The 25,000-nt window shown below is 40.9% G+C and overlaps 1 protein-coding gene across 3 annotated transcripts in view; it reads left to right on the top strand.

The window, feature by feature from the left end:
• The window catches only part of LOC133559624 (disintegrin and metalloproteinase domain-containing protein 12-like), a 158,286-nt gene that overhangs the window by 22,874 nt on the left and 110,412 nt on the right, over window positions 1-25,000 (top strand). For all 3 annotated transcript variants that reach the window (XR_009808209.1, XM_061911558.1, XM_061911557.1), the window contains exons 2-3: window positions 5,085-5,206; window positions 7,892-7,965. Coding sequence is in view for 2 of the 3 variants with exons in the window: in XM_061911558.1 (XP_061767542.1) it covers window positions 5,085-5,206; window positions 7,892-7,965 (196 nt within the window). In the remaining variant the exon portion in view is untranslated. The remainder of the gene's footprint in view (window positions 1-5,084; window positions 5,207-7,891; window positions 7,966-25,000) is intronic.

Below are 25,000 nucleotides of genomic sequence, written 5' to 3'. Positions count from 1 at the left end.
TGTGACGCACACCCAACTGAAACTTCGCCGGAACATTCCGAGCCGAATGACACGACTCGAGGTGCGTTCCGCTCCACGGCGTCTGCTCGGATCCCATTAACGCAATCGAGAACGAGGAAGTTCCAAGTGGATTTCAAGGGACGTCTTATTCATGTCGTTTCCTTTTATTGCTCCATCATTTTTATTAGCCCGCACGCCTTTGTTGAAGAAATGCTCGTTTTTTTTTAATGCACTTGTTTGAAGGATGAATGTGCACTCAAGTCCGTGGAGTAGAAGGTAGTTACGGCTAAAGAGTTGTTTTATTATAAAACATAGCGGTTGTAAAGTAATACATCACCACCGGATTGAACAATGTACAGTTGTGCTCATAAGTTTACATGCCCTGGGAGAATTTAAGGAGGCACTTGAAGAAAAATGGGCTGCATGGTCGAGTGGCCAAAAAGTTCAATTTTGGTCTCACCACTCCAAATGACTTTGTTTCCAGAAGTTTTGAGGCTTGTCTCTGTAATGTTTGGCGTAATGTAAGCGGGAGGCTTTGTGACATTTGCGTAGAAATGGCTTTCTCCTGGCGACTGGACCATGCAGCCCATTTTTCTTCAAGTGCCTTCTTATTATGCATATTGAAATAGCCACACCGCAATTTTTCAGAGAGTCCTGTATTTCAGCTGAAGTTATTTGTGGATTTTTCTTTGCATCTCGAACAGATTTCATGGCTTTTGTGGCTGAAATCTTTGCTGGTCTACCTGAATCTCTCATTTTCCACTTCTTAATCAGCGTTTGAACACTGCTGATTGGCCTTCTCAATTCCTTGGATATTCTTTTATACCCCTTTCCTGTTTTATGCAGTTCAATTACCTTTTCTCGCAGATTCTTTTGCCTTCCCCATTACTCGGAATCCAGAAACATCCGTGCAGCACTGGATGAAAGATGCAATGGTCTGTCAGAAGCCCAGAAACTCACCGACCTTTTATACAAACACATTAATAACAAACAAACAGGTCACAGGTGAGGATTGGAACCTTGATTAGCCATTCAAACCTGTTTGAGTCAACTTTTGTGCATGTTATCAAAGTCTCTGGGGTATGTGAACTTTTGATCAGGGTCATTTGGGTACTTTCTTTTGTCATTTTGATTTAAAAAGAGTAAACACAGTTGTTTGCCAAAAAATAGCTTCACACAACCATTTGGCATGAGTGGAAGAAAGGTTTTTGTTTTAGCATTCATATTCTCTGAAGAATGGCCAAGAAATCATAAATTGGTGGCTTTTTCTCTTTTTTTGGGGTGTTTTCCTGTAGCAGGTTCATGTCTTCCTTTTGAGCGATATTTCTTGCATCTACTTTGTTTTAGCAATCAAGAAGATTTTAGTTGTTTTCATCCGTCTTTGTGGGGACATTGTTGATTGTCACGTCATGTTCGGATGTACTCTGGGGACGCCGTCTTTGCTCCGCAGTAAGTCTTTGCTGTCGTCCAGCATTCTGTTTTTATTTACTTTGCAGCCAGTTCAGTTTTAGTTTTGTTCTGTATAGCCGTCCCTGAGCTTCAATGCCTTTTCTTAGGAGCACTCACCTTCTGTTAATTTTTTGGTTTAAGCATTAGACGACTTTTTACCTGCACGCAGTTGTTTTTATCCGTCTTTGTGGCGACATTGTTGATCGTCACGTCATGTTCGGATGTACTTTGCGGACGCCGTCTTTGATCCGCAGTAAGTCTTTGCTGTTGTCCAGCATTCTGTTTTTGTTTACTTTGCAGCCAGTTCAGTTTTAGTTTCGTTCTGCATAGCCTTCCCTAAGCTTCCATGCCTTTTCTTAGGGGCACTCACCTTTTGTTAATTTTTTGGTTTAAGCATTAGACGCCTTTTTACCTGCACACAATTGTTTTTATCCGTCTTTTTGGGGACATTGTTGATTGTCACGTCATGTTCAGATGTACTCTGCGGACGCCGTCTTTGATCCGCAGTAAGTCTTTGCTGTAGTCCAGCATTCTGTTTTTGTTTACTTTGCAGCCAGTTCAGTTTTTGTTTCATTCTGCATAGCCTTCCCTAAGCTTCAATGCCTTTTCTTAGGGGCACTCAAATTTTGTTAATTTTTTGGTTTAAGCATTAGACGACTTTTTACCTGCACACAGTTGTTTTTATCCTTCTTTGTGGGGAAATTGTTGATTGTCACGTCATGTTCGGATGTACTTTGCGGACGCCATCTTTGCTCCGCAGTAAGTCTTTGCTGTCGTCCAGCATTCTGTTTTGTTTACTTTGTAACCAGTTCAGTTTTAGTATCGTTCGGCATAGCCTTCCCTAAGCTTCAATGTCTTTTCTTAGGGGCACTCACTTTTTGTTAATTTTTGGTTTAAGCATTAGACACGATTTTACCTGCACGCAGTTGTTTTTATCCGTCTTTGTGGGGAAATTGTTGATTGTCACGTCATGTTCGGATGTACTTTGCGGACGCCATCTTTGCTCCGCAGTAAGTCTTTGCTGTCGTCCAGCATTCTGTTTTGTTTACTTTGTAACCAGTTCAGTTTTAGTATCGTTCGGCATAGCCTTCCCTAAGCTTCAATGTCTTTTCTTAGGGGCACTCACTTTTTGTTAATTTTTGGTTTAAGCATTAGACACAATTTTACCTGCACCCTGCCTCCCGCTGTTTCCGACATCTACAAAGCTACCTGCTGCCACTTACTGATATGGAAGAGTATTACACGGTTACTCTGCCGAGCTCAACAACAACACATCATTTGTAGACTACAATTACTGGTATCTCACGGCACACTAGTGTGCAACGGCACAGTGGTTGAAAAACACTGAACTCTGGGTGTAGCCCACACATTCCCACAGAGGCTCCACGCTTGCGTCCTGGGGGATTTAGCAAACAGGCCGTGGCATGAAACGTGGGGCGGCTTAGTTGTGAAACCTTCAACACCCTCCGAGCCCCCTTTGCTAATTTTCCTCCTTGGCTTTGGAAACCCTCGCCAGGCTTCGCCGGGAGCGCCAACGCCTCGGTTGTTAGCGAGAGAAAAGGGGATACGATTCGCCGCGTTCCATTTGTATAAGTACGTTTCATCGTATGCTGGTGATACGTACTGTATGTATCCCGTACATATTGTATGTATGCCATGCATACTAGAAGAAACCATTTCCACAGCTTATTTGAATAATTCTCCTGTAACTTTGCCCTAATTTAACTGTTATAGTAATAAGATTGTCAGGCTCCTATTTCAAGAATGTCACGGGTACTGAAGTCATTACTTTTATTGGCACTGTCGATACTACAAAACCCAAAACCAGTCAAGTTGGCACGTTGTGTATATTGTAAATAAAAGCAGAATACAATGATTTGAAAATATTTTTAAACTTATATTCAACTGAATAGACTGCAAAATCAAGATATGTCATGTTCAAACTGAAAAAACTGTATTTTTTGCATATGTTAGCTCATTTGGAATTTGGTGCCTGCAACATGTTTCAAAAAAGCTGGCACGAGTGGCAAAAAATGCTCATCAAACACTTATTTGGAACATCCAACAGGTGAACAGGCTATTAACAGGTATAAAAGCAGCTTCCATGAAATGCTCGGTCATTCACAAACAGGGACGGGGCGAGTATCGCCGATGTGTGAACAAATGCGTGAGAAAATTGTCGAACTGTTTAAGAACAACATTTCTCAACGGGCTGTTGCAGGGAATTTAGGGATTTCACCATCTACGGTCCGTCATATCATTAAAAGGTTCAGAAAATCTGGAGAAATCACCGCACGTACGCGGCAATGCCCGTGACCTTCGATCCCTCAGGCGGTACTGCATCAAAAAGCGACAGCAGTGTGTAAAGGATATCACCACATAGGCTCATTAAAACTTCAGAAAACCACTGTCAGTACCTACAGTTGGTCGCTACATCTGTAAGTGCAAGTTAAAACTCTACTATGCAAAGCCACAGCCTTTTATCAACAACACCCAGAAATGCCGCCGGCTTCGCTGGGCCCAAGCTTATTTAAATTGGACTGATGCAAAGTGGAAAAGTGTTCTCTGGTCTGACCATTCCACATATCAAAAATAGTTTTTGGAAACGTTGTGTCCTCCGGAACAAAGAAAAAAAGAACCCTTCGGATTGTTATCAGCGCAAAGTTAAAAAACTGGCATTTGTGATGGTATATGGGTGTATTAGTGCCCAAGGCATGGGTAACTTACACATCTGTGAAGGCACCATTAATGCCGAAAGGTATGTACAGGTTTTGGAGCAACTGATGTTGCCATCCAAGCAACGTTATCTTGGATGCCCTTGCTTATTTCAGCAAGACGATGCCGAGGCACGTGTTACAACAGCGTGGCTTCATAGTAAAATAGTGCAGGTACTAGACTGGCCTGCCTGTAGTCCATTGAAAATGTGTGGCGCATTATGAAGCATAAAAAACCACAACGGAGACCCTGGACAAGCAAGAATGGTAAATAATTCTGCCTGTAGTATTTATTCATATTTAAAAAATGGTTTGAATGTTTGATCATGGAGTACCGGTACATATATATTTTTTCTCCCAAAATAGAAAGAAAAAATACATTTTAGTAAGCAAAGTTGCAGTACTTAATTGATACATGTTTTTTCCAGGCTTTCCAGGGCCAAACAAAAACAAGTGGAGGGCCTTGAGTTTGACGCTAGTGTTATAAGTAGCAGATGCAACTCTCTTATTTTAACATTCCTACTTCTCTGTTATAAGTAGCAGATGCAACTCTCTTATTTTAACATTCCTACTTCTCTGCGAGTGTAAAAAGAAGTTAATCAATCCTTAAAGACCAAAGTCTACACTTGAATAAAAAGTACGATGTCGCCAATTTGTGCGCTTCCAAAAAAAAAAAAAAAAAAAAAAAAGAGTCAACCATTTCTTGGGTGGTGGTGATTAAAACTACCAGTTTCGGACTTTTTGCAGAAATGAAGAATGATACAGCTTTTCGTTTTAACTGTACCTAATGAAGTGTCCAGTGAGTGTTTAGGCAAAAATATTTGTCTTCAACATTGTGTAGCATGTGTTTAAAAGTCATGGCCCATATTGAGTTGAGGTCATGTGTTCTATTTCTCACGCTCTTTTTTTTTTTTTTCACAGGAAGCTTCTCTCCCAAGGCCGGACATCAAGGCCAGGCAGCACGAGCACAAGGCTATGGGACCACCGTACCTCTGCTGGTGATGGGCCAGCTCACTAAACCACTCAGCCAACTTGCCTCAGGGGTACGTACCACCATATTTATTATATCACAAAACCTCAGCCAAGGTTCAACAGCTTCATATGGCTGTCTCCGATTCCACGCTCCCAACCTTGTGGGAACAGTTTGGAACGGGCCTTCTTCCTCTTCCAACATGACTGTGCACCAGTGCACAAAGCAAGGTCCGTAAAGACATGAATAACAGAGTCTGGTGTGGATGTACTTGACTGGCCTGCACAGAGTCCTGACCTGAACCCGATAAATTACCTTTGGGATGAATTAGAACAGAGACTGAGAGCCAGGCCTTCTCGGCCAAAATCAGTGTGTGACCTTACCAATGCGCTTTTGGAAGAATGGTGGAAAATTCCTATAAACACACTCCGCAACCTTGTGGACAGCCTTCGCAGAAGAGTTTAAGCTGTAATAGCTGACAAAGGTGGATTGACATCATTTGAACCGTATGGGTTAGGAATAGGATGGCACTTCAAGTTCATATGTGAGTCGAGGCAATATGGTGTATGCGTGCAGTATTTTTAGTGTATTAGAACAGTGGTCCCCAACGACCGGGCCGTGGCCCGATTGGTACCGGGCCGCAGAAGAATTTTTTATTCATTTTTATTTTAAAAAAATATAAAAAAATATCCATATATATATATTTTATTTTATTTTTTATTTTATTTTTTATTAAATCATAAAAAACACAATATACACTTACAATCAGTGCACCAACCACTAAAAGCTCCCTTTTTCATGACAAAAACGTTCCTTTTTCATGACAAATTCGGGACAAATTATTAAGCGTTGACCGGTTCGCGGCTACAAAAAGTTTGGGGACCACTGTATTAGAATGTTGGTCGGTCTTCAATAAAAGTGGGGAAAACAAATCTGGATGTGGATTTTCATCCAGATTTACATTATCCACCTTAGTTTGTTCAATATAGCATGGAAAAATACATCTACATATACAAAACCCAAAACCAGTGAAGTTGTCATATTGTGAAAAAATGGTAAATAAAAACAGAATACAAGGATTTTCTAATCCTTTACAACTTATATTCAATTGAATAGACTGCAAAGACAAGATACTTAACTGAAAAAACTGTATTTTTTGCAAATATTAGCTCATTTGAATTTGGATGCCTGCAACAAGTTTCAAAAAAGCTGGCACAAGTGGCAAAAAAGACTGAAAAAGTTGAGGAATGCTCATCAAACTCTTATTTTGGAACATCCCACAGGTGAACAGGTGGGTGACATGATTGGGTATAAAAGCAGCTTCCAAGGACGGGGCTAGGGTCGCTACTTTGTCAGCAAATGCGTCTGCAAATTGTCGGAACAGTTTAAGAACAACAAATTTCTCAACGGGCTATTGCAAGGAAATTAGGGATTTCACCATATAAGGTCCGTAATATCTTCTAAAGGTTCGGAGAATCTGGAAAAATCACTGCACGTAACATTGAATGCCCGTGACCTTGGATCCCTCAGGCGGTACTGCATCAAAAAGCGACATCAGTGTGTAAAGGATATCACCACATAGGCTCAGGAACACTTCAGAAAACCACAGTCAGTAAATACAGTTCGTCGCTACATCTGTAAGTGCAAGTTAAAACTCTACTATGCAAAGCTGAAGTCATTTATCAACAACACCCAAAAAAGTCCCAGGCTTTGCTGGGCCCGAGCTCATTTAAGATGGACTGAAGCAAAGTGTAAAAGTGTTCTGTGGTCGGACGAGTACACGATTTCAAATTGTTTTTGGAAACTGTGGACGTCGTGTCTTCCGGACCAAAGAGGAAAAGAACCATTTGTACTGTTCTAGGCGCAAATTTGAAAAGACAGCATCTGTGATGGTATGGGGGTGTATTAATGCCCAGGGCATGGGTAACTTACACATCTGTGAAGGCACCATTAATGCTGAAAGGTACATACAGGTTTTGGAGCAACATATGTTGCATTCCAAGCAACGTTATTATGGACGCCCCTGCTTATTTCAGCAAGACGATGCCAAGCCACGTGTTACAACAGCGTGGCTTCATAGTAAAAGAGTGCGGGTACTAGACTGGCCTGCCTGTAGTCCAGACCTATGTGGAGCCAAAAATAGCACAACGGAGACCTCCAACTGTTGAACAACTTAAGCTGTACATCAAGCAAGAATGGGAAAGAATTCCACCTCAAAAGTTTCAAAAATGTTCCCAAACGTTTACTGAGTGTTGTTAAAAGGAAAGGCCATGTAACACAGTGGTAAAAATGCCCCTCTGCCAACGTGTTGCTGCTATTAAATTCTAAGTTAATGATTATTTGAAAATAAAATTAAATATCTTGTCTTTGCAGTCTATTCAATTGAATATACGTTGAAAAGGATTTGCAAATCATTGTATTTTGTTTTTATTTACCATTTACACAAGGTGACAACTTCACTGGTTTTGGGTTCTGTAGAACATCCTGTCTCAGGTCCAAATCCCTGAAATCCGCAAGCTCTTGTCGCTGCTAACTCGGCACCACTCGTTGGTCCATTGCCCCGTCCTGTTGGGGGGGGGAGGGGGGGGGGGGGAATGTCCCAATATTTCTGTCTGTGTGGCGTATTTTAATCGGGACTTCCTGTCCCCCGCAGCACAATTGTGCCTCCTCACATCCTGCTTGGTGTCAACACGAGGTGAAGTGTGACACGTCCACGCCATTTACCCCCCCGCCCCCTCTTCTTCTTTTTGTGTTCCAGGGTTATCCTTCGTCATTGCGGCTGCTGCTCCTCGCTGAAGGCCAACAGCTGGTCCTGCTGCTGGAGAAAAACCAGTGAGTGTCAATGTCGTTTGTTTTTGCTCGCCCTGGTCATCGTGGAGAAGAAAGGCAACGTGTAATTTTAATTACAGTCATATATATATATATACCGTATTTCCTTGAATTGCCGCAGGGCATATAGTATGCGCCTGCCTTGAATTACTGCCGGGTCAAACTCGCTTCGGAAAATAATTAGCGCATGCTTAGAATTACCGCCTGGTCAAACTCGTGACGTTACGAGTGACACTTCCCCTGTCATCATTTTCAAAATGGAGGAGGCTGATTTCAATACCGGTAATTTGAAATCGCATAAAGGGAAGAAGATTAAGAGCTATTCAGTAGGATTTAAGGTCCAAGCTTACATCACACTCAAATGTTTACTGCATGCCTTTGGTAAGTGCCGGAGTGAGAAGAGGTTTTAAAATAATTAGCGCATGCTTACTTTTACCGCATGCCTTTGGTAAGCACAGGAGTGAGAAGAGGTTTTAAATAATTAGCGCCCCGAGCGGCAATTCAAGGAAATATGGTATGTATAAATGTATATATATATATATATATATATATATATATGTATATATATATATATATATATATATATATATATATATATATATATATATATATATATATATATATATATATATATATATATATATATATATATATATATATATATATATATGTAGGTGTGGGAAAAATCACAAGACTACTTCATCTCTACAGAACTGTTTCATGAGGGGTTCCCTCAATCATCTCCTGATGATTGAGGGAACCCCTCATGAAACAGTTCTGTAGAGATGAAGTAGTCTTGTGATTTTTCCCACACCTACATATTGCGCTCTACCACGGTATAATCCAATCAAGACATATATATATATATATATATATATATATATATATATATAATATATATATTAGGGTTGTAATGGTACGTATATTTGTATCGAACCGTTTCGGTACGGATTCGGAAGCAGAAGTCTTCACAAGCTGCTCTGCTTTCTGCCTCTGTCTCTGCCTCATTGTCCCGCCCACACAACCATCTGATTGGTTACATACAAAGCCAATCAGCAGTGCGTATTCAGAGCGATGCAACAGCCAATCAGCAGTGCGTATTCAGACTTCAGAACGACGTAGTCAATGCTTTAGCGTCGAGCAGATATTCGTCTAGCAGGGGAGGAGCGGACTCTACCCAAATTATACTAAACACTTCCCAGTCACAACTGCCGTTGACTTTCTAGAAACTTAAACTGCAGCTCATCTCGCTCACCGTTTTGGCTTGAGGTGAAGGCTAATTAGCTTTTAGCGTAACATTAGCTCATTTTTCTGGGTGTGTGTGCGTGCGTGTTTTAGGGGCAGCAAAGCCCTGTCCGTCTGTTATTTCATTGAACTCCATTGTGTTTAGGGATCAATAGTCTCTCCTATTGCAATTGTACTATTTTTCAGCTATAGTTACATGAATTATTAGTAATGTAGCAGCCTAGTTTTGAATAGCAGGGTCCCTGCTATCACATGTTGAAGAAATACAACATTTACATAATAAAAATCAACTATAGGCTTCCCAAATGCTGTAATAAATTAAGCATGATGAGTTGACATTAAACAGTTTCAATGGAAACTGTTTAATGTAAAATTATTTATATGTAGAAGAAAGGTTTTTTCATTTTATTTAATCAAAGCAACAACTTGAGGCAGTTTAACGTGGATTAACGTGGGCAGAATTATTATAGTGTTACCAATGTTAAAAGGATAAAGCCTTTGTTTAGAAATTTGGTAAATAATAGCCAAAAAAATTCATATTTTGTTGATTTCTTACTGTACCGAAAATGAACCGAACCGTGACCTATAAACCGAGGTACGTACCGAACCGAAATTTTTGTGTACCGTTACACCCCTAATATATATGTATATATGTATATATATTTTTATTTCTTTATTTATTTAATTTTTAACCCAATGCGGCCTACGGGTCAAAAAGTTTGGGGCTCCCTGATCTCCAACAAAACTTCTACATCTGGACTCATTTCATTGATCACACATAAAGTTGGATGAATCTACAAATAGTTTCAGCATACATTTAGAAGAAGTGAAGTGAAGTGAATTATATTTATATAGCGCTTTTCTCTAGTGGCTCAAAGCGCTTTACATAGTGAAACCCAATATCTAAGTTACATTTAAACCAGTGTGGGTGGCACTGGGAGCAGGTGGGTAAAGTGCCTTGCCCAAGGAGACAACGGCAGTGACTAGAATGGCGGAAGCGGGAATCGAACCTGCAACCCTCAAGTTGCTGGCACGGCCACACTACCAACCGATCTATGCCGCCCCGAAGAGCAGTTTATTTCATTCAAAAATTCTAGCTCATATTTGTACTCCTCAAACTCATCCTGCGGGCCGGAGAAAGTCTGTTTGCGGGCCTGATCCGACCCGCGGGCCGTAGGTTTGACACCCCCTGATATAGTCTACAAGAGGATGGAGAAAATAATATGTCCCCTTGTGGCTTTTACCCCTTTTCAAAGTTCACTTTCTCCGAAGGGGCCCCGCAAAGATGAAAGCCGATTTTGAGTAAAAAAAAAAAAGTAGAACTCCGAGGACGTGCTTGTTCTCCCCTCGTTCTCTGTTCTCATCGACCCCCCTCTAGACGGCCCAGAATAACAGCGTGCGGCGAAGGGCGGGGATCATGTGGAGTTCATAAATATGGTGATATGCACATCAACACAGAGGGGGGGGGGGATGTACAGTCTCCACAGAATGATGCCATCGCTGACTCATGCCTTGTTTTCATGCCAGGGGGTTCTCATTCCCAGGGAGTGGCGATGCAATATTTTTTACCTCGTTCGCGCTCATTTGACATTTTCAAACAACGGTCGCCGAGGAACGAGCTCAGCGCCAAATTACAACCCGATGTCAGGGGCGGGTTGTGTCCCGGAAACGATCCAAAACATCAACGCTCTGCCAGCTGAGGCGTCGCAGAGGGTTTCTAAAAAGGCTTTTAAACTAAAGTTGAGTTCATTCTTTGATGTCCAGTCAATATGTGCACATGGATACATTTAATCGGATTATTATCCTAACCCGGGTCGGCAACCCAAAATGTTGAAAGAGCCATATTGGACCACAAATACGAAAAAAGTAATCGGTCTGGAGCCGCCAAAAATTAAAAGTCTTAGTACATATGTCTTTTAATGAAGACAACACATGATGTAAGTGTCAATATTAGCTACAGTATATTACCCTACTATCAAAATGACTTTTAAACTCTTATATAAGTGTTATAATGAAGGCCACACATGATGTGTCTATATTAGCCTACTATCAAAATAACTTTAAAAGTGACGGGTTTTTACAAAACTTTTGTTTTGAAGAGGTAATTGCCAACTTCCTGTTGATTGTTGCTGAAGGATGTAAATGAGTGGAATATAGGTCTAAGTGAGACCTACATACAGGTTTTTGTTTCATGTCTCTACGACATTCTTACCGGAAGTTACAATCAGTTTTGTCTGTGTTTTCTTCCTAGGAGCAGTTTTGTCTGTGTTTTATTCCTAGGGGGAGCTAGAGCGCAGTTTTGAGTTTTGGGGTTTAGTTTTTTTATTAGATCGCAATTTTTGGCAGTCCTGGAGTGTCTTCTGTCCCAAAGGGACATTCGGTCCCTAATAATAATGGATTCGATTTTATATCTTGTTTTTCTATTATTAGATACTCAAAGCGCTCACAGAAAAGTGTGAGCCCATCGTTCATTCACACCTGGTGGTGGTAAGCTACTTTTACTTTAAAAGTGACGGGTTTTTATAAAACTTTTGTTTTGAAGAGGTAATTGCCAATTTCCTGTTGATTTTTGCTGAAGGATGTAAATGAATGGGATGTAGGTCTAAGTGAGACCTACATACAGGTTTTTGTTTCATGTCTCTTTGACATTCCTACCGGAAGTTACAAGCAGTTTTGTCTGTGTTTTCTTCCTAGGAGCAGTTTTGTCTGTGTTTTATTCCTAGGGTGAGCTAGAGCGCAGTTTTGAGTTTTGGGGTTTAGTTTTTTTATTAGATCGCAATTTTCGCCAGTCCTGGAGTGTCCTCTGTCCCAAAGGGACATTCAGTCCCTAATTATAATGGATTCGATTTTATATCTTGTTTTTCTATTATTAGATACTCAAAGCGCTTACAGAGAAGAGGGAGCCCATCATTCATTTACACCTGGTGGTGGTAAGCTACTTTTACTTTCAAAGTGATGGGTTTTTACAAAACTTTTGTTTTGAAGAGGTAATTGCCAACTTCCTGTTGATTTTTGCTGAAGGATGTAAATAAATGGAATGTAGGTCTAAGTTAGACCTACATACAGGTTTTGGTTTCATGTCTCTACGACATTCCTACCGGAAGTTACAAGCAGTTTTGTCTGTGTTTTCTTCCTAGGAGCAGTTTTGTCTGGGTTTTATTCCTAGGGTGAGCTAGAGCGCAGTTTTGAGTTTTGGGGTTTAGTTTTTTTATTAGATCGCAATTTTCGCCAGTCCTGGAGTGTCCTCTGTCCCAAAGGGACATTCGGTCCCTAATTATAATGGATTAGATTTTATATCTTGTTTTCTATCATTAGATACTCAAAGCGCTTACAGAGAAGAGGGAGCCCACCGTTCATTCACACCTGGTGGTGGTAAGCTATTTTTACTTTGAAAGTGACGGGTTTTTACAAAACTTTTGTTTCGAAGATGTAATTGCCAACTTCCTGTTGATTTTTGCTGAAGGATGTAAATGAATGGAATGTAGGTCTAAGTGAGACCTACATGCAGGTTTTGGTTTCATGTCTCTACGACATTCCTACCGGAAGTTACAAGCAGTTTTGTGTGTGTTTTCTTCCTAGGAGCAGTTTTGTCTGTGTTTTATTCCTAGGGGGAGCTAGAGCGCAGTTTTGGGGTTTAGTTTTTTTATTAGATCGCAATTTTCGCCAGTCCTGGAGTGTCCTCTGTCCCAAAGGGACATTCGGTCCCTAATAATAATGGATTCGATTTTATATCTTGTTTTACTATTATTAGATACTCGAAGCATTTACAGAGAAGAGGGAGCCCATCGTTCATTCACACATGGTGGTGGTAAGTTACTTTTACTTTAAAAGTGACGGGTTTTTACAAAACTTTTGTTTTGAAGAGGTAATTGCCAACTTCCTGTTGATTTTTGCTGAAGGATGTAAATGAATGGAATGCAGGTCTAAGTGAGACCTACATACAGGTTTTTGTTTCTTGTCTCTACGACATTCTTACCGGAAGTTACAAGCAGTTTTGTCTGTGTTTTTTTTCCTAGGAGCAGTTTTGTCTGTGTTTTATTCCTAGGGGGAGCTAGAGCGCAGTTTTGAGTTTTGGGGTTTAGTTTTTTTATTAGATCGCAATTTTCGGCAGTCCTGGAGTGTCTTCTGTCCCAAAGGGACATTCGGTCCCTAATAATAATGGATTCGATTTTATATCTTGTTTTTCTATTATTAGATACTCAAAGCGCTGACAGAAAAGTGTGAGCCCATCGTTCATTCACACCTGCTGGTGGTAAGCTACTTTTACCTTAAAAGTGACGGGTTTTTATAAAACTTTTGTTTTGAAGAGGTAATTACCAATTTCCTGTTGATTTTTGCTTAAGGATGTAAAAAATGGAATGTAGGTCTAAGTGAGACCTACATACAGGTTTTTGTTTCATGTCTCTTCGACATTCCTACCTGAAGTTACAAGCAGTTTTGTCTATTTTTTCTTCCTAGGAGGAGTGTCGTCTGTATTTTATTCCTAGGGGGAGCTAGAGCACAGTTTTGAGTTTTGAGGATTAGTTTTTTTATTAGATCACAATTTTCGCCCGTCCTGATGTGTCCTCTGTCCCAAAGGGACATTCGGTCCCTAATAATAATGGATTCGATTTTATATCTTGTTTTTCTATTATTAGATACTCAAAGCGCTCACAGAAAAGTGTGAGCCCATCGTTCATTCACACCTGCTGGTGGTAAGCTACTTTTACTCTAAAAATGACGAGTTTTTAGAAAACTTTTGTTTTGAAGAGGTAATTGCCAACTTCCTGTTGATTTTTGCTGAAGGATGTAAATGAATGGAATGTAGGTCTAAGTGAGACCTACATACAGGTTTTTGTTTCATGTCTCTTCGACATTCCTACCGGAAGTTACACACAGTTTTGTCTATTTTTTCTTCCTAGGAGCAGTTTCGTCTGTATTTTATTTCTAGGGGGAGCTAGAGCGCAGTTTTGAGTTTTGAGGATTAGTTTTTTTTATTAGATCGCAATTTTCGCCAGTCCTGATGTGTCCTCTGTCCCAAAGGGACATTCTGTCCCTAATAATAATGGATTCGATTTTATATCTTGTTTTTCTATTATTAGATACTCAAAGCGCTCACAGAAAAGTGTGAGCCCATCGTTCATTCACACCTGCTGGTGGTAAGCTACTCTTACTTTAAAAGTGACGGGTTTTTACAAAACTTTTTTTTAAAGAGGTAATTGCCAACTTCCTATTGATTTTTGCTGAAGGATGTAAATGAATGGAATGTAGGTCTAAGTGAGACCTACATACAGGTTTTTGTTTCATGTCTCTACGTCATTCCTAACGGAAGTTACAAGCAGTTTTGTCTGTGTTTTACTCCTAGGGGGAGCTAGAGCGCAGTTTTGAGTTTTGGGGTTTAGTTTTTTTATTAGATCACAATTTTCACCAGTCCTGGTGTGTCCTCTGTCCCAAAGAGACATTCGGTCCCTAATAATAATGGATTTGATTTTATATCTGTTTTTTCTATTATTATTTACTCAAAGCGCTCACAGAGACGTGTGAGCCCATTGTTCATTCACACCTGGTGGTGGTAAGCTACTTTTGTAGCCACAGCTGCCCTGGGGTAGACTGACGTTCATACGTTGTCAATAGTCAGTGTTTTATCCTTCATAGACAAATGTAAAATTCCATTCCGTTTTTAAGGCGGGTCTGTCATAACATTCATAATAATAAAAAAAAAAAAAATAAAATAATGGATTAGCTTTTATTTCTTACTTTTCTATTATTAGATACTCAAAACGCTCACAGACAAGTGGGAGCCCATCATTCATTCACACCTAGTGGTGGTAAGCTACATTTGTAGCCACAGCTGCCCTGGGGTAGACTGATGTTCATATGTTGTCAATAGTCAGTTTTTTATCCTTCGTAGGCAAATGTAAAATTCCATTCCGTTTTTTAAGGCGGTCTCTCATAACGTTCTTGATAATAATAATAATAATAATGGATTAGATTTTATATCTTGCTTTTCTATTATCCATCCATCCATCCATTTTCTACCGCTTATTCCCTTCTGAGGTCGCGGGGGCGCTGGCGCCTATCTCAGCTACAATCGGGCGGAAGGCGGGGTACACCCTGGACAAGTTAGATACTCAAATCGCTCACAGAGAAGTGGGAGACCATCATTCATTCACACCTGGTGGCGGTAAGTTACTTTTGTAGCCACAGCTGCCCTGGGGTAGACTGACATTCATATGTTGTCAATAGTCAGTGTTTTATTGTTCATAGAAAAATTTAAAAATTCCATTCCATTTTTAAGGCGGTCTGTCATAACGTTCTTAATAATAATAGTAATAATAATAATAATAATAATAATAATAATAACGGATTAGATTTTATATCTTGCTTTTCTATTATTAAATACTCAAAGCGCTCACAGAAAAGTGGGAGACCATCATTCATTCACACCTGGTGGTGGTGAGCTACTTTTTTAGCCACAGCTGCCCTGGGGTGGACTGAAATTCATATGTTGTCAATAGTCAGTGTTTTATCGTTCATAGAAAAAATTAAAATTCCATTCCGTTTTTTTAAGGCGGGTCTGTCATAACATTCTTAATACTAATACAAATAATAATAATAATGGATTCGATTTTATTTCTTGCTTTTCTATTATTAGATACTCAAAACGCTCACAGAGAAGTGGGAGCCCATCATTCATTCACACCTGGTGGCGGTAAGCTACTTTTGTAGCCACAGCTGCCCTGGGGTAGACTGACATTCATATGTTGTCAATAGTCAGTGTTTTATTGTTCATAGAAAAATTTAAAAATTCCATTCCATTTTTAAGGCGGTCTGTCATAACGTTCTTAATAATAATAATAATAGTAATAATAATAATAATAATAATAATAATAATAACGGATTAGATTTTATATCTTGCTTTTCTATTATTAAATACTCAAAGCGCTCACAGAAAAGTGGGAGACCATCATTCATTCACACCTGGTGGTGGTGAGCTACTTTTTTAGCCACAGCTGCCCTGGGGTAGACTGAAATTCATATGTTGTCAATAGTCGGTGTTTTATCGTTCATAGAAAAAATTAAAATTCCATTCCGTTTTTTTAAGGCGGGTCTGTCATAACATTCTTAATACTAATACAAATAATAATAATAATAATGGATTAGATTTTATTTCTTGCTTTTCTATTATTAGATACTCAAAACGCTCACAGAGAAGTGGGAGCCCATCATTCATTCACACCTGGTGGTGGTAAGCTACATTTGTAGCCACAGCTGCCCTGGGGTAGACTGACGTTGTCAATATTCAATGTTTTATCGTTCATAAAAAAATTTAAAATTCCATTTTGTTTTTTAAGGCGGTCTGTCATAACGTTCTTAATAATAATAATGATAATGGATTAGATTTTATATCTTGCTTTTCTATTATTACATACCCAAAGCGCTCACAGAGAAGTGGGAGCCCATCGTTCATTCACACCTAAGCTACATTTGTAGCCACAGCTGCCCTGGGGTAGACTGACGTTCATATTTTGTCAATAGTCAGTTGTGACGGTCTCTTGCCGTCGTCGTGCGGGTTCCATGGACCACTCAGGAAGGACATTGCTTTGAGCAGGTTTGACTATTTATTTTTTCAAATAAAGCTGTCTCTTGCCAGGGTTGCTTTTCAGCTCCTCTGCTGCTCGCTTTTTGGTCGCTTTCGTCGTCGCCGTCTTCTCTGTTGCTCTTGCGCTGCATCTCCTCCTTCTGCCTTCATCTCTTCTCCTTCTCCCCTTTTATAGAGTGTGAGGAGTTAAGTCAATTGTGTGCCGGTGCGCGATCCACGCACCTGAATTTGATTGCGGCGTCGCTCCCGGCACGACCCGCCTCTCCGCTCAGCCGCATTCTCCGCCTCCTTTCCGCCATCTTGGGCAGGGCTCCAGCGTGCCCTGCCCCGCCGTCGGACCGTCGGCTCCGCCTCTCCACATCAGTGTTTTATCGTTCATAGAAAAATTTAAAATTCCGTTCCGTTTTTTAAGGCGGTCCGTAATAAAGTTTTTAGCATTAAATCAGACATTATTGTGAGGTTTTGTATTAGTGTTCCCAGTCACATTTTTTTTTCTTTAAATTTGTCCTCTCGAGTCAAAATAACTGCTCAGGCCTGATGTAGTAGATAGAACCGGACCTATCGACACGTTTTAAAAATAAACTTTTTTCGCCGTCCCCCTGCACACACCTTGCAAATTCATCGAACCTCTCCTTCTCCTATTCTTCCCGCGACCCGTGAGTCATCCGTCAGCAAGTCCGAGGTCCTGGTTCAGGCGGGCCATTCCCATCCGCTCTGCCAGATGTGTCCTCCTGATATGTGCGGCCTCCTCTGGACAGGTGGTCTCTGACCTCGCTCCGTCTCGTCTCGAGCATTTCCAATGACGTCGGTGGGTACGCGGTACCCGGCTCGGGTGTTGGGTGCGTACTTTCTCGCACGTTGTGAGTCGGAATATCTCTGCTGCCTCGTGTTTATTATTTTCTGTGAATGTTCGTCACCGCTGGGCTGCGTGTGACTCACACTCGACTGAGCCCTGCCAAATGATTGGTTCTACAGTCTTGACCTTTAAGTCTCATTATAGTTTTTATGACCTTTTGAGCTGAGGAAATTGAGCTTTTACGCACAGGAAAAGGTCCAACAGCCACAATATTACACAGCTCAGAACCAGTTAAGTTGTCAATGGTAAATAAAAACAGAAAACAATGATTTGCAAATCCTTTTCAACTTATATTCAATTAAATAGACTGCAAAGGCAAGATATTTTATGTTCAAAGCGAGAAACTAAATTATTTCCCATTCTTGCTTGATGTACAGCTTAAGTTGTTCAACAGTCCGGGGTCTCCGTTGTGGTATTTTCGGCTTCATAATGCGCCACACATTTTCAATGGGAGACAGGTCTGGACTACAGGCAAGCCAGTCTAGTACCCGAACTCTTTTACTATGAAGCCACGCTGTTGTAACACGTGGCTTGGCATTGTCTTGCTGAAATAAGCAGGGGCGTCCGTGATAATATATGTTGTTTCAACACCTGCATGTACCTTTCAGCATTAATGGTGCCTTCACAGATGTGTAAGTTACCCATGCCTTTGGCACTATTACACCCACATACCATTACACATGCTGCCTTTTCCACTTTGTGCCTAGAACAGTCCAGATGGTTCTTTTCCTCTTTGTTCCCGAGGACACGACGTCCACAGTTTCCAAAAACATTTTGAAATGTGGATTCGTCAGACCAAAGAACACTTTTCCACTTTGCATCAGTCCATCTTAAAAGAGTTCGGGCCCAGAGAAGCTGGCGGCGTTTCTGGGTGTTGTTGATAAATGTCTGTGGCTTTGCATAGTCGAGTTTTAACTCGCACTTACAGATGTAGCGACAAACTTTAGTTACTGACAGCGGTTTTCTGAAGTGTTCCTGAGCCCATTAAGTGATATCCTTTACACACTGATGTCGGTTTTTGATGCAGTACCACCTGAGAGATTTAAAGTCCGTAATATCATCACTTAAGTGCACTGATTTCTCCCGCTTTTCTGAACATTTTGATGATATTACGGACCGTTGATGGTGAAATCCCTAAGTTCCTTGCAATAGCCCGTTGAGAAATGTTGTTCTTAAACTGATCGGCAATTTGTTGACAAAGTGGTGACCCTCGCCCCATCCTTGTTTGCGATTGACTGAGCATGTCATGGAGCTGCTTTTGTACCCAATCATGGCACCCACCTGTTCTAAATTAGCCTGTTCACCCGTTAGATGTTCCAAATAATTGTTAATGAGCATTCATCAGTCTTTTTTGCCACTTGTGCCAGTTTTTTTTAAAAACATGTTGCAGGCATCATATTCCAAATGAGGTAATATTTGCAATCTGTATCTTGTCTTAGCAGTCTATTCAATAGAATATAGGTTGAAAAGGATTTGCAAATCATTGTATTCTGTTTTTGTTTACCATTTATGCTTAGTGGGTTTTGTACAATCATTTCTTCTCCAGTCTTTTCGGTTTTTGACAGAAAACAGTGCCTCTTAAATGATTGTGATTTTGACTTGCCCGACGAGGACATGTCCTACAATCTGCATTTTAAAGACCTGCGACATTATCAGTTCACTACACGACATCGTGACTATGAACCACATTTATTATCCCCCGGCCCTTTTACTCGAACCCTTAACACAGCCTTGTGCAGAAAACCTTGTTCGCTTCCCAATGAGGACATTTCCTTTCATTCTTTTGCGGCAGGAAAAGAAAAGGAGGAAAGGGTCCTTCTGAGACACATGGCGGCCTCGCATCAACATAATTTTGTTTCTGGCAGAAATCCCCATTGCAACATCCTCTGTGTGTTTTTCAATATGCGCTCCAGATTTCCCAAAAACTGAATGAAGCCCGTTTTTTTGTATACAAAACAAAAGACCTGTTCTTCGGTGTTGAGCAGGATCATCAAGCCTGCCGTGCTTGACTAAAAATAGACCGTTTTTCTTCATCTCCTGCTGTGTCTTCCCAGTTTTAGCCAAACATTCAGCCATGAATAGTGGGACCTTAATGGTTTCCAAAACACGGGCATTTACAGTAATTGGCTTCCACGTTTGCACTGAGTCTATTGGGACTATGCCAACTCTGCTCTGCCTGTCACAATCCATACATGCCTAAACGCAAAGTTACAGTGTCAGGTTCAAACACTGATGACCTCCATTAAACAAGACAAGAAGCAAAGAATTAAACAGAGACATAATTCAATTTGGCTCAATTGAGAAGAAACATGCGGACCTGTAACCTCTTACGGTGTCACCCAGGCTCTGCCAAAAGATTGCACGCCTCCTTCTTTTACATGGCTAAACGCAAAGTTACAGTGTCAGGTTCAAACACTGATGACATCTATTAAACAAGACAAGAAGCAAAGAATCAAACAGAGACAATTCAGTTTGGCTCAATTGAGGAGATACGTGCAGACCTGTAACCTCTTACGGTGTCACCCAGGCTCTGCCAAAAGATTGCACGCCTCGTTCTTTTACATTGCTAAACGCAAGGTTACAGTGTCAGGTTCAAACACTGATGACATCTATTATACAAGATAAGAAGCAAAGAAACAGAGACAATTCAATTTGGCTCAATTGAGGAGAAACGTGTGGACCTGTAACCTCTTACGGTGTCACCCAATTTCTGCCAAAAGATTGCACGCCTCCTTCTTTTACATGGCTAAACGCAAAGTTACAGTATCAGGTTCAAACACTGATGACCGCTACTAAACAAGACAAGAAGCAAATAAATGGGTTGTACTTGTATAGCGCTTTTCTACCTTCAAGGTACTCAAAACGCTTTGACACTACTTCCACATTTACCCATTCACACACACATTCACACACTGATGGAGGGAGCTGCCATGCAAGGCGCCAACCAGCACCCATCAGGAGCAAGGGTGAAGTGTCTTGCTCAGGACACAACGGAGGTGACGAGGTTGGCTCTAGGTGGGATTTGAATCAGTGACCCTCGGGTTGCGCACGGCCACTATCCCGCTGCGCCACGCCGTCCCCTAATTATTAAACAGAGACAGAATTCAATTTGGCTCAATTGAGGAGAAACGTGTGGATCCGTAACCTATTACAGTGTCACCCAGGCTCTGCCAAAAGATTGCACGCTTCCTTCTTTTACATGGCTAAACGCAAAGTTACAGTGTCAGGTTCAAACACTGATGACATCTACTAAACAAGACAAGAAACAAAAAATTAAACAGAGACAGAATTCAATTTGGCTCAATTGAGGACAAACATGCAGACCTGTAACCTCTTACGGTGTCACCCAGGCTCTGCCAAAAGATTGCACGCCTCCTTCTTTTACATGGCTAAACGCAAAATTACAGTGTCAGGTTCAAATGCTAATGACCTCTACTAAACAAGACAAGAAGCAAAGAATTAAACAGAGACAGAATTAAATTTGGCTCAATTGAGGAGAAACGTGCGGACCTGTAACCTCTTACGGTGTCACCCAGGCTCTGCCAAAAGATTGCACGCCTCCTTCTTTTACATGGCTAAACGCAAAGTTACAATGTCAGGTTCAAACGCTGATGACATCTATTATACAAGAAAAGAAGCAAAGAAACAGAGACAATTCAATTTGGCTCAATTGAGGAGAAACGTGTGGACCTGTAACCTCTTACGGTGTCACCCAGGCTCTGCCAAAAGATTGCACGCCTCCTTCTTTTACATGGCTAAACGCAAAGTTACAGTGTCAGGTTCAAACACTGATGATATCTATTAAACAAGAAAAGAAGCAAAGAATTAAACAGAGACAGAAATCAATTTGGCTCAACCTTTTTTCCACCAGGGACCGCTTTAATGTATGCATTACTTTCACGGCCCAGCTTTCTACGTGTGGCAGATAAATACAGCAACAAAAATGAGCTGTTTGAACTTTTTTATGGACGTCTTTTTGAACTGTTTTACAAACCTCTTTTTGAACTCGTTTACAACCTTTTCTGTGAAGTGTTTACGATCTTTTCTTTTGAAATGTTCTGTAACAAAAGGCAACGCTGTTTACGACCCACTTATCCCTGCAAGCAGCCGTGGACGTGGTTAGAGAAAATCCAAATAAGGGAAGGAGGTATACAATCGTTAGCCAGAGCGTCAGGGACACTGTAAGAGGTTACAGGTCGACACGTTTTTCCTCTCAATTGAGCCAAATTGAATTCTTCTCTGTTTGATTCTTTGCTTCTTGTCTTGTTTAATAGATGTCATCAGTGTTTGAACCTGATATTAGCCTTTGGCTACAATCTGAAAGTTAAGTCGGAGAAAATGCGGTAGTTTATAAATTAACTAGATGTGGCAATTCCTGAAGGAATTGCATGTGAACGTTCCAATTTGGACAGAATGAAGTATAAATGTAAGAAGAGTTTGAATGTTGGAATGTTTTGAATGTTGAAGCATTTGAATTTCCAGGAAAACCGGAATTTGGTTTGGAACTTGGGAAAGACTTAGTTTGAACGTCCAGGATGAGTGGAATAGGTTGAAAAATCTTGTGTTTTTTTTAAGTGTTCTTGAGCCCATGTGGAGATATCCTTTACACACGTATGTCGCTTTTTTAATGCAGTACCGCCTGAGGGATCGAAGGCCACCAGCATTCAATGATGGTTTTCGGCCTTGCTGCTTACGTGCAGTGGTTTCTCCAGATTCTTTGAACATTTTGATGATATTATGGAGCGTGGATGGTGAAATCCTAAGTTCCTTGCAATAGCTGATTGAGAAATGTTGTTCTTAAACAATTTGCGCACATATTTGTTGACAAAGGGGGGACCCTCGCCCCATATTAGTTTGCAAATGACATGAAAGCTGCTTTCGTACCCAATCATGGCACCCACCTGTTCCCAATTAGCCCGTTTACCAGTGGGATGTTCCAAAAAAGTGTTTGATGAGCATCCCTCAGCTTTGTCTGTCTTTATTGCCACTTGTACCCGATTTTTTGAAACATGTTGCAGGCATCAAATTCCAAATGAGCTAATATTTGCAAAAAATACCAACGTTTTCTAGTTCGAAAGTTAAATATCTTGTCTTTGGAGTGTATTCAATTGAATATACCGTATTTCCTTGAATCGCCGCCAGGTATATAGTATGCGCCTGCCTAGAATTACCGCCGGGTCAAACTCGTTTCGCAAAATAATCAGCGCATGCTTAGTATTACCGCCAGCTCAGGATTAACGCCGGGTCAAACTGGTTTTGCAAAATATTATTTTTATTAGCGCATGCCTAGAATTTCCGCCGGGTCAAACTCGTCACGTCATGAGTGACACTTCACCTGTCACCATTTTCAAAATGGAGGAGGCTGATTTCAATAATTTAAAATTGTATAAAGGAAAGAAGATTAAGAGCTATTCAGTAGGATTTAAGGTCCAAGCTATTGAATATGCTAAAAAGAACAGTTAGCAGCTATGTTTTATTAATATACCGTAGCTGCGTGTGTCAAATATGAGTCATTAAATGACTCCCGTCTCCTGGTGGTAGAGGGCGCTAGTGATCCTTCTTGCGACTACTCGGCTGCAGAAGAAGTGACAACAAGCAGCAAAAATGAGCAGCGATTGTTTATTTTATCCTCTCGCTTGCACTTTTAACATGGAGGATTACATATCAATCAATCAATGTTTTTTTATATAGCCCTAAATCACAAATGTCTCAAAGGACTGTACAAACCACTAAGACTATAACATCCTCGGAAGAACCCAGATAAGGGCAAGGAAAACTCACACCCAGTGGGACGCCAGTGACAATGATGACAATGAGAAACCTTGGAGAGGACCTCAAATGTGGGCAACCCCCGCCCCTTTAGGGGACCGAAAGCAATAGATGTCGAGCGGGTCTAACATGATACTGTGAAAGTTCAATCCATAGTGGCTCCAACACAGCCGCGGGAGTTCAGTTCAAAGCGGATCCAAGACAGCAGCGAGAGTCCCGTCCACAGGAAACCATCCCAAGCGGAGGCGGATCAGCAGCGTAGAGATGTCCCCAACCGATACACAAGCGAGCGGTCCATCCTGGGTCTCGACTCTGGACAGCCAGTACTTCATCCATGGTCATCGGACCGGACCCCTTCAAAATAAAACAGTTTTCTAAACTGGACTTTCAATCGAAGCAGGATAAAATAAAGGAAGATCTCCATCAAGACAGAGAGACTTTTAAAACTGAAGAAAGATAAGGAAGACTTCTATAAACAAGTTATCGATGCTTTTGATCAGAAGGAGCTGCGCATGAACTTCATTTATAAGTAAAGGTAAGACCATAATAACGTTTTTTATAAAAAGGTATTTTTCATGATGGTATCTTTACATCACACTCAAATTTATAAGCGCATGCTTGCCTTTACCGCATTCCTCTGGTAAGCGCCGGAGTGAGAAGAGGTTTTAAATTAATTAGCGCCCTGGCAGCAATTCAAGGAAATACGTTAGGTTGAAATACAAGTCATTGTATTCTGGTTTCGTTTACACAACGTGCCAACTTCACTAGTTTGGGGTTTTGTAATATTCCTGTGGCACGTCTCTTAATAAAAGCTTTTCATCAAGTTTTTTAATGGCATAAAGGCGTCGCTGGGATGGTGTAAAAAGTGCAAGCTGCTCTCCGAAGACAAATAGCACACTAACGGCCGCATCCTGTCACAAACTAACACATGAACGCACAGTTCACATGTGCATTTTATTATCATCGGTCTGCAGGTAGGCAACATAATGCCTCCGCAGGATGTGTACCTGGCTCATAGCGATAAATGACACTCGGGATGATATTATGCATCCTGGCGACATCTGGAGAGCGCACTCTGCCACCTCCCAAAACACCACTGCAAGTAATGGATGTTGTACTCAGCAACACACACACACACACACACACAAATGCACACACACACACAGATGCACACACAGTATAAATCACAAAAAAGAAGGAGCCACTTTTAAGGAGTTTCAGGAGAGGCTCATTTGAACGTTCTTACTCGCCTTAGAAAATGACTGCACGCTCTTCAACGGCGGCGGACGACAAATGACAATGCAGAGTACGTCCTTAAAGCCCCGACACAATACCTTACCATTTTGAAATAATAGGAAAAAAATCATCTGTTTAGGGATCAAAATTCTAACCCTTTTGAAATGTACAAAAAACCCAAAACCAGTGAAGTTGGCACGTTGTGTAAATTGTAAATGAAAACAGAATATAATGATTTGCAAATCCTTTTCAACTTATATTCAATGAATGACTAAGTCTGGTGTGGATGAACTTGACTGGCCTGCACAGAGTCCTGACCTGAACCCTTTGGGATGAATTAGAACGGAGAC

The sequence above is a fragment of the Nerophis ophidion genome, linkage group LG09 (genome assembly GCF_033978795.1).
Source record: "Nerophis ophidion isolate RoL-2023_Sa linkage group LG09, RoL_Noph_v1.0, whole genome shotgun sequence".
In the NCBI taxonomy this organism is placed as follows: Eukaryota; Metazoa; Chordata; class Actinopteri; order Syngnathiformes; family Syngnathidae; genus Nerophis; species Nerophis ophidion.
The sequence above is the reverse complement of the archived record's forward strand: the minus strand, read 5'-3'. Positions and strand labels throughout refer to the sequence as shown.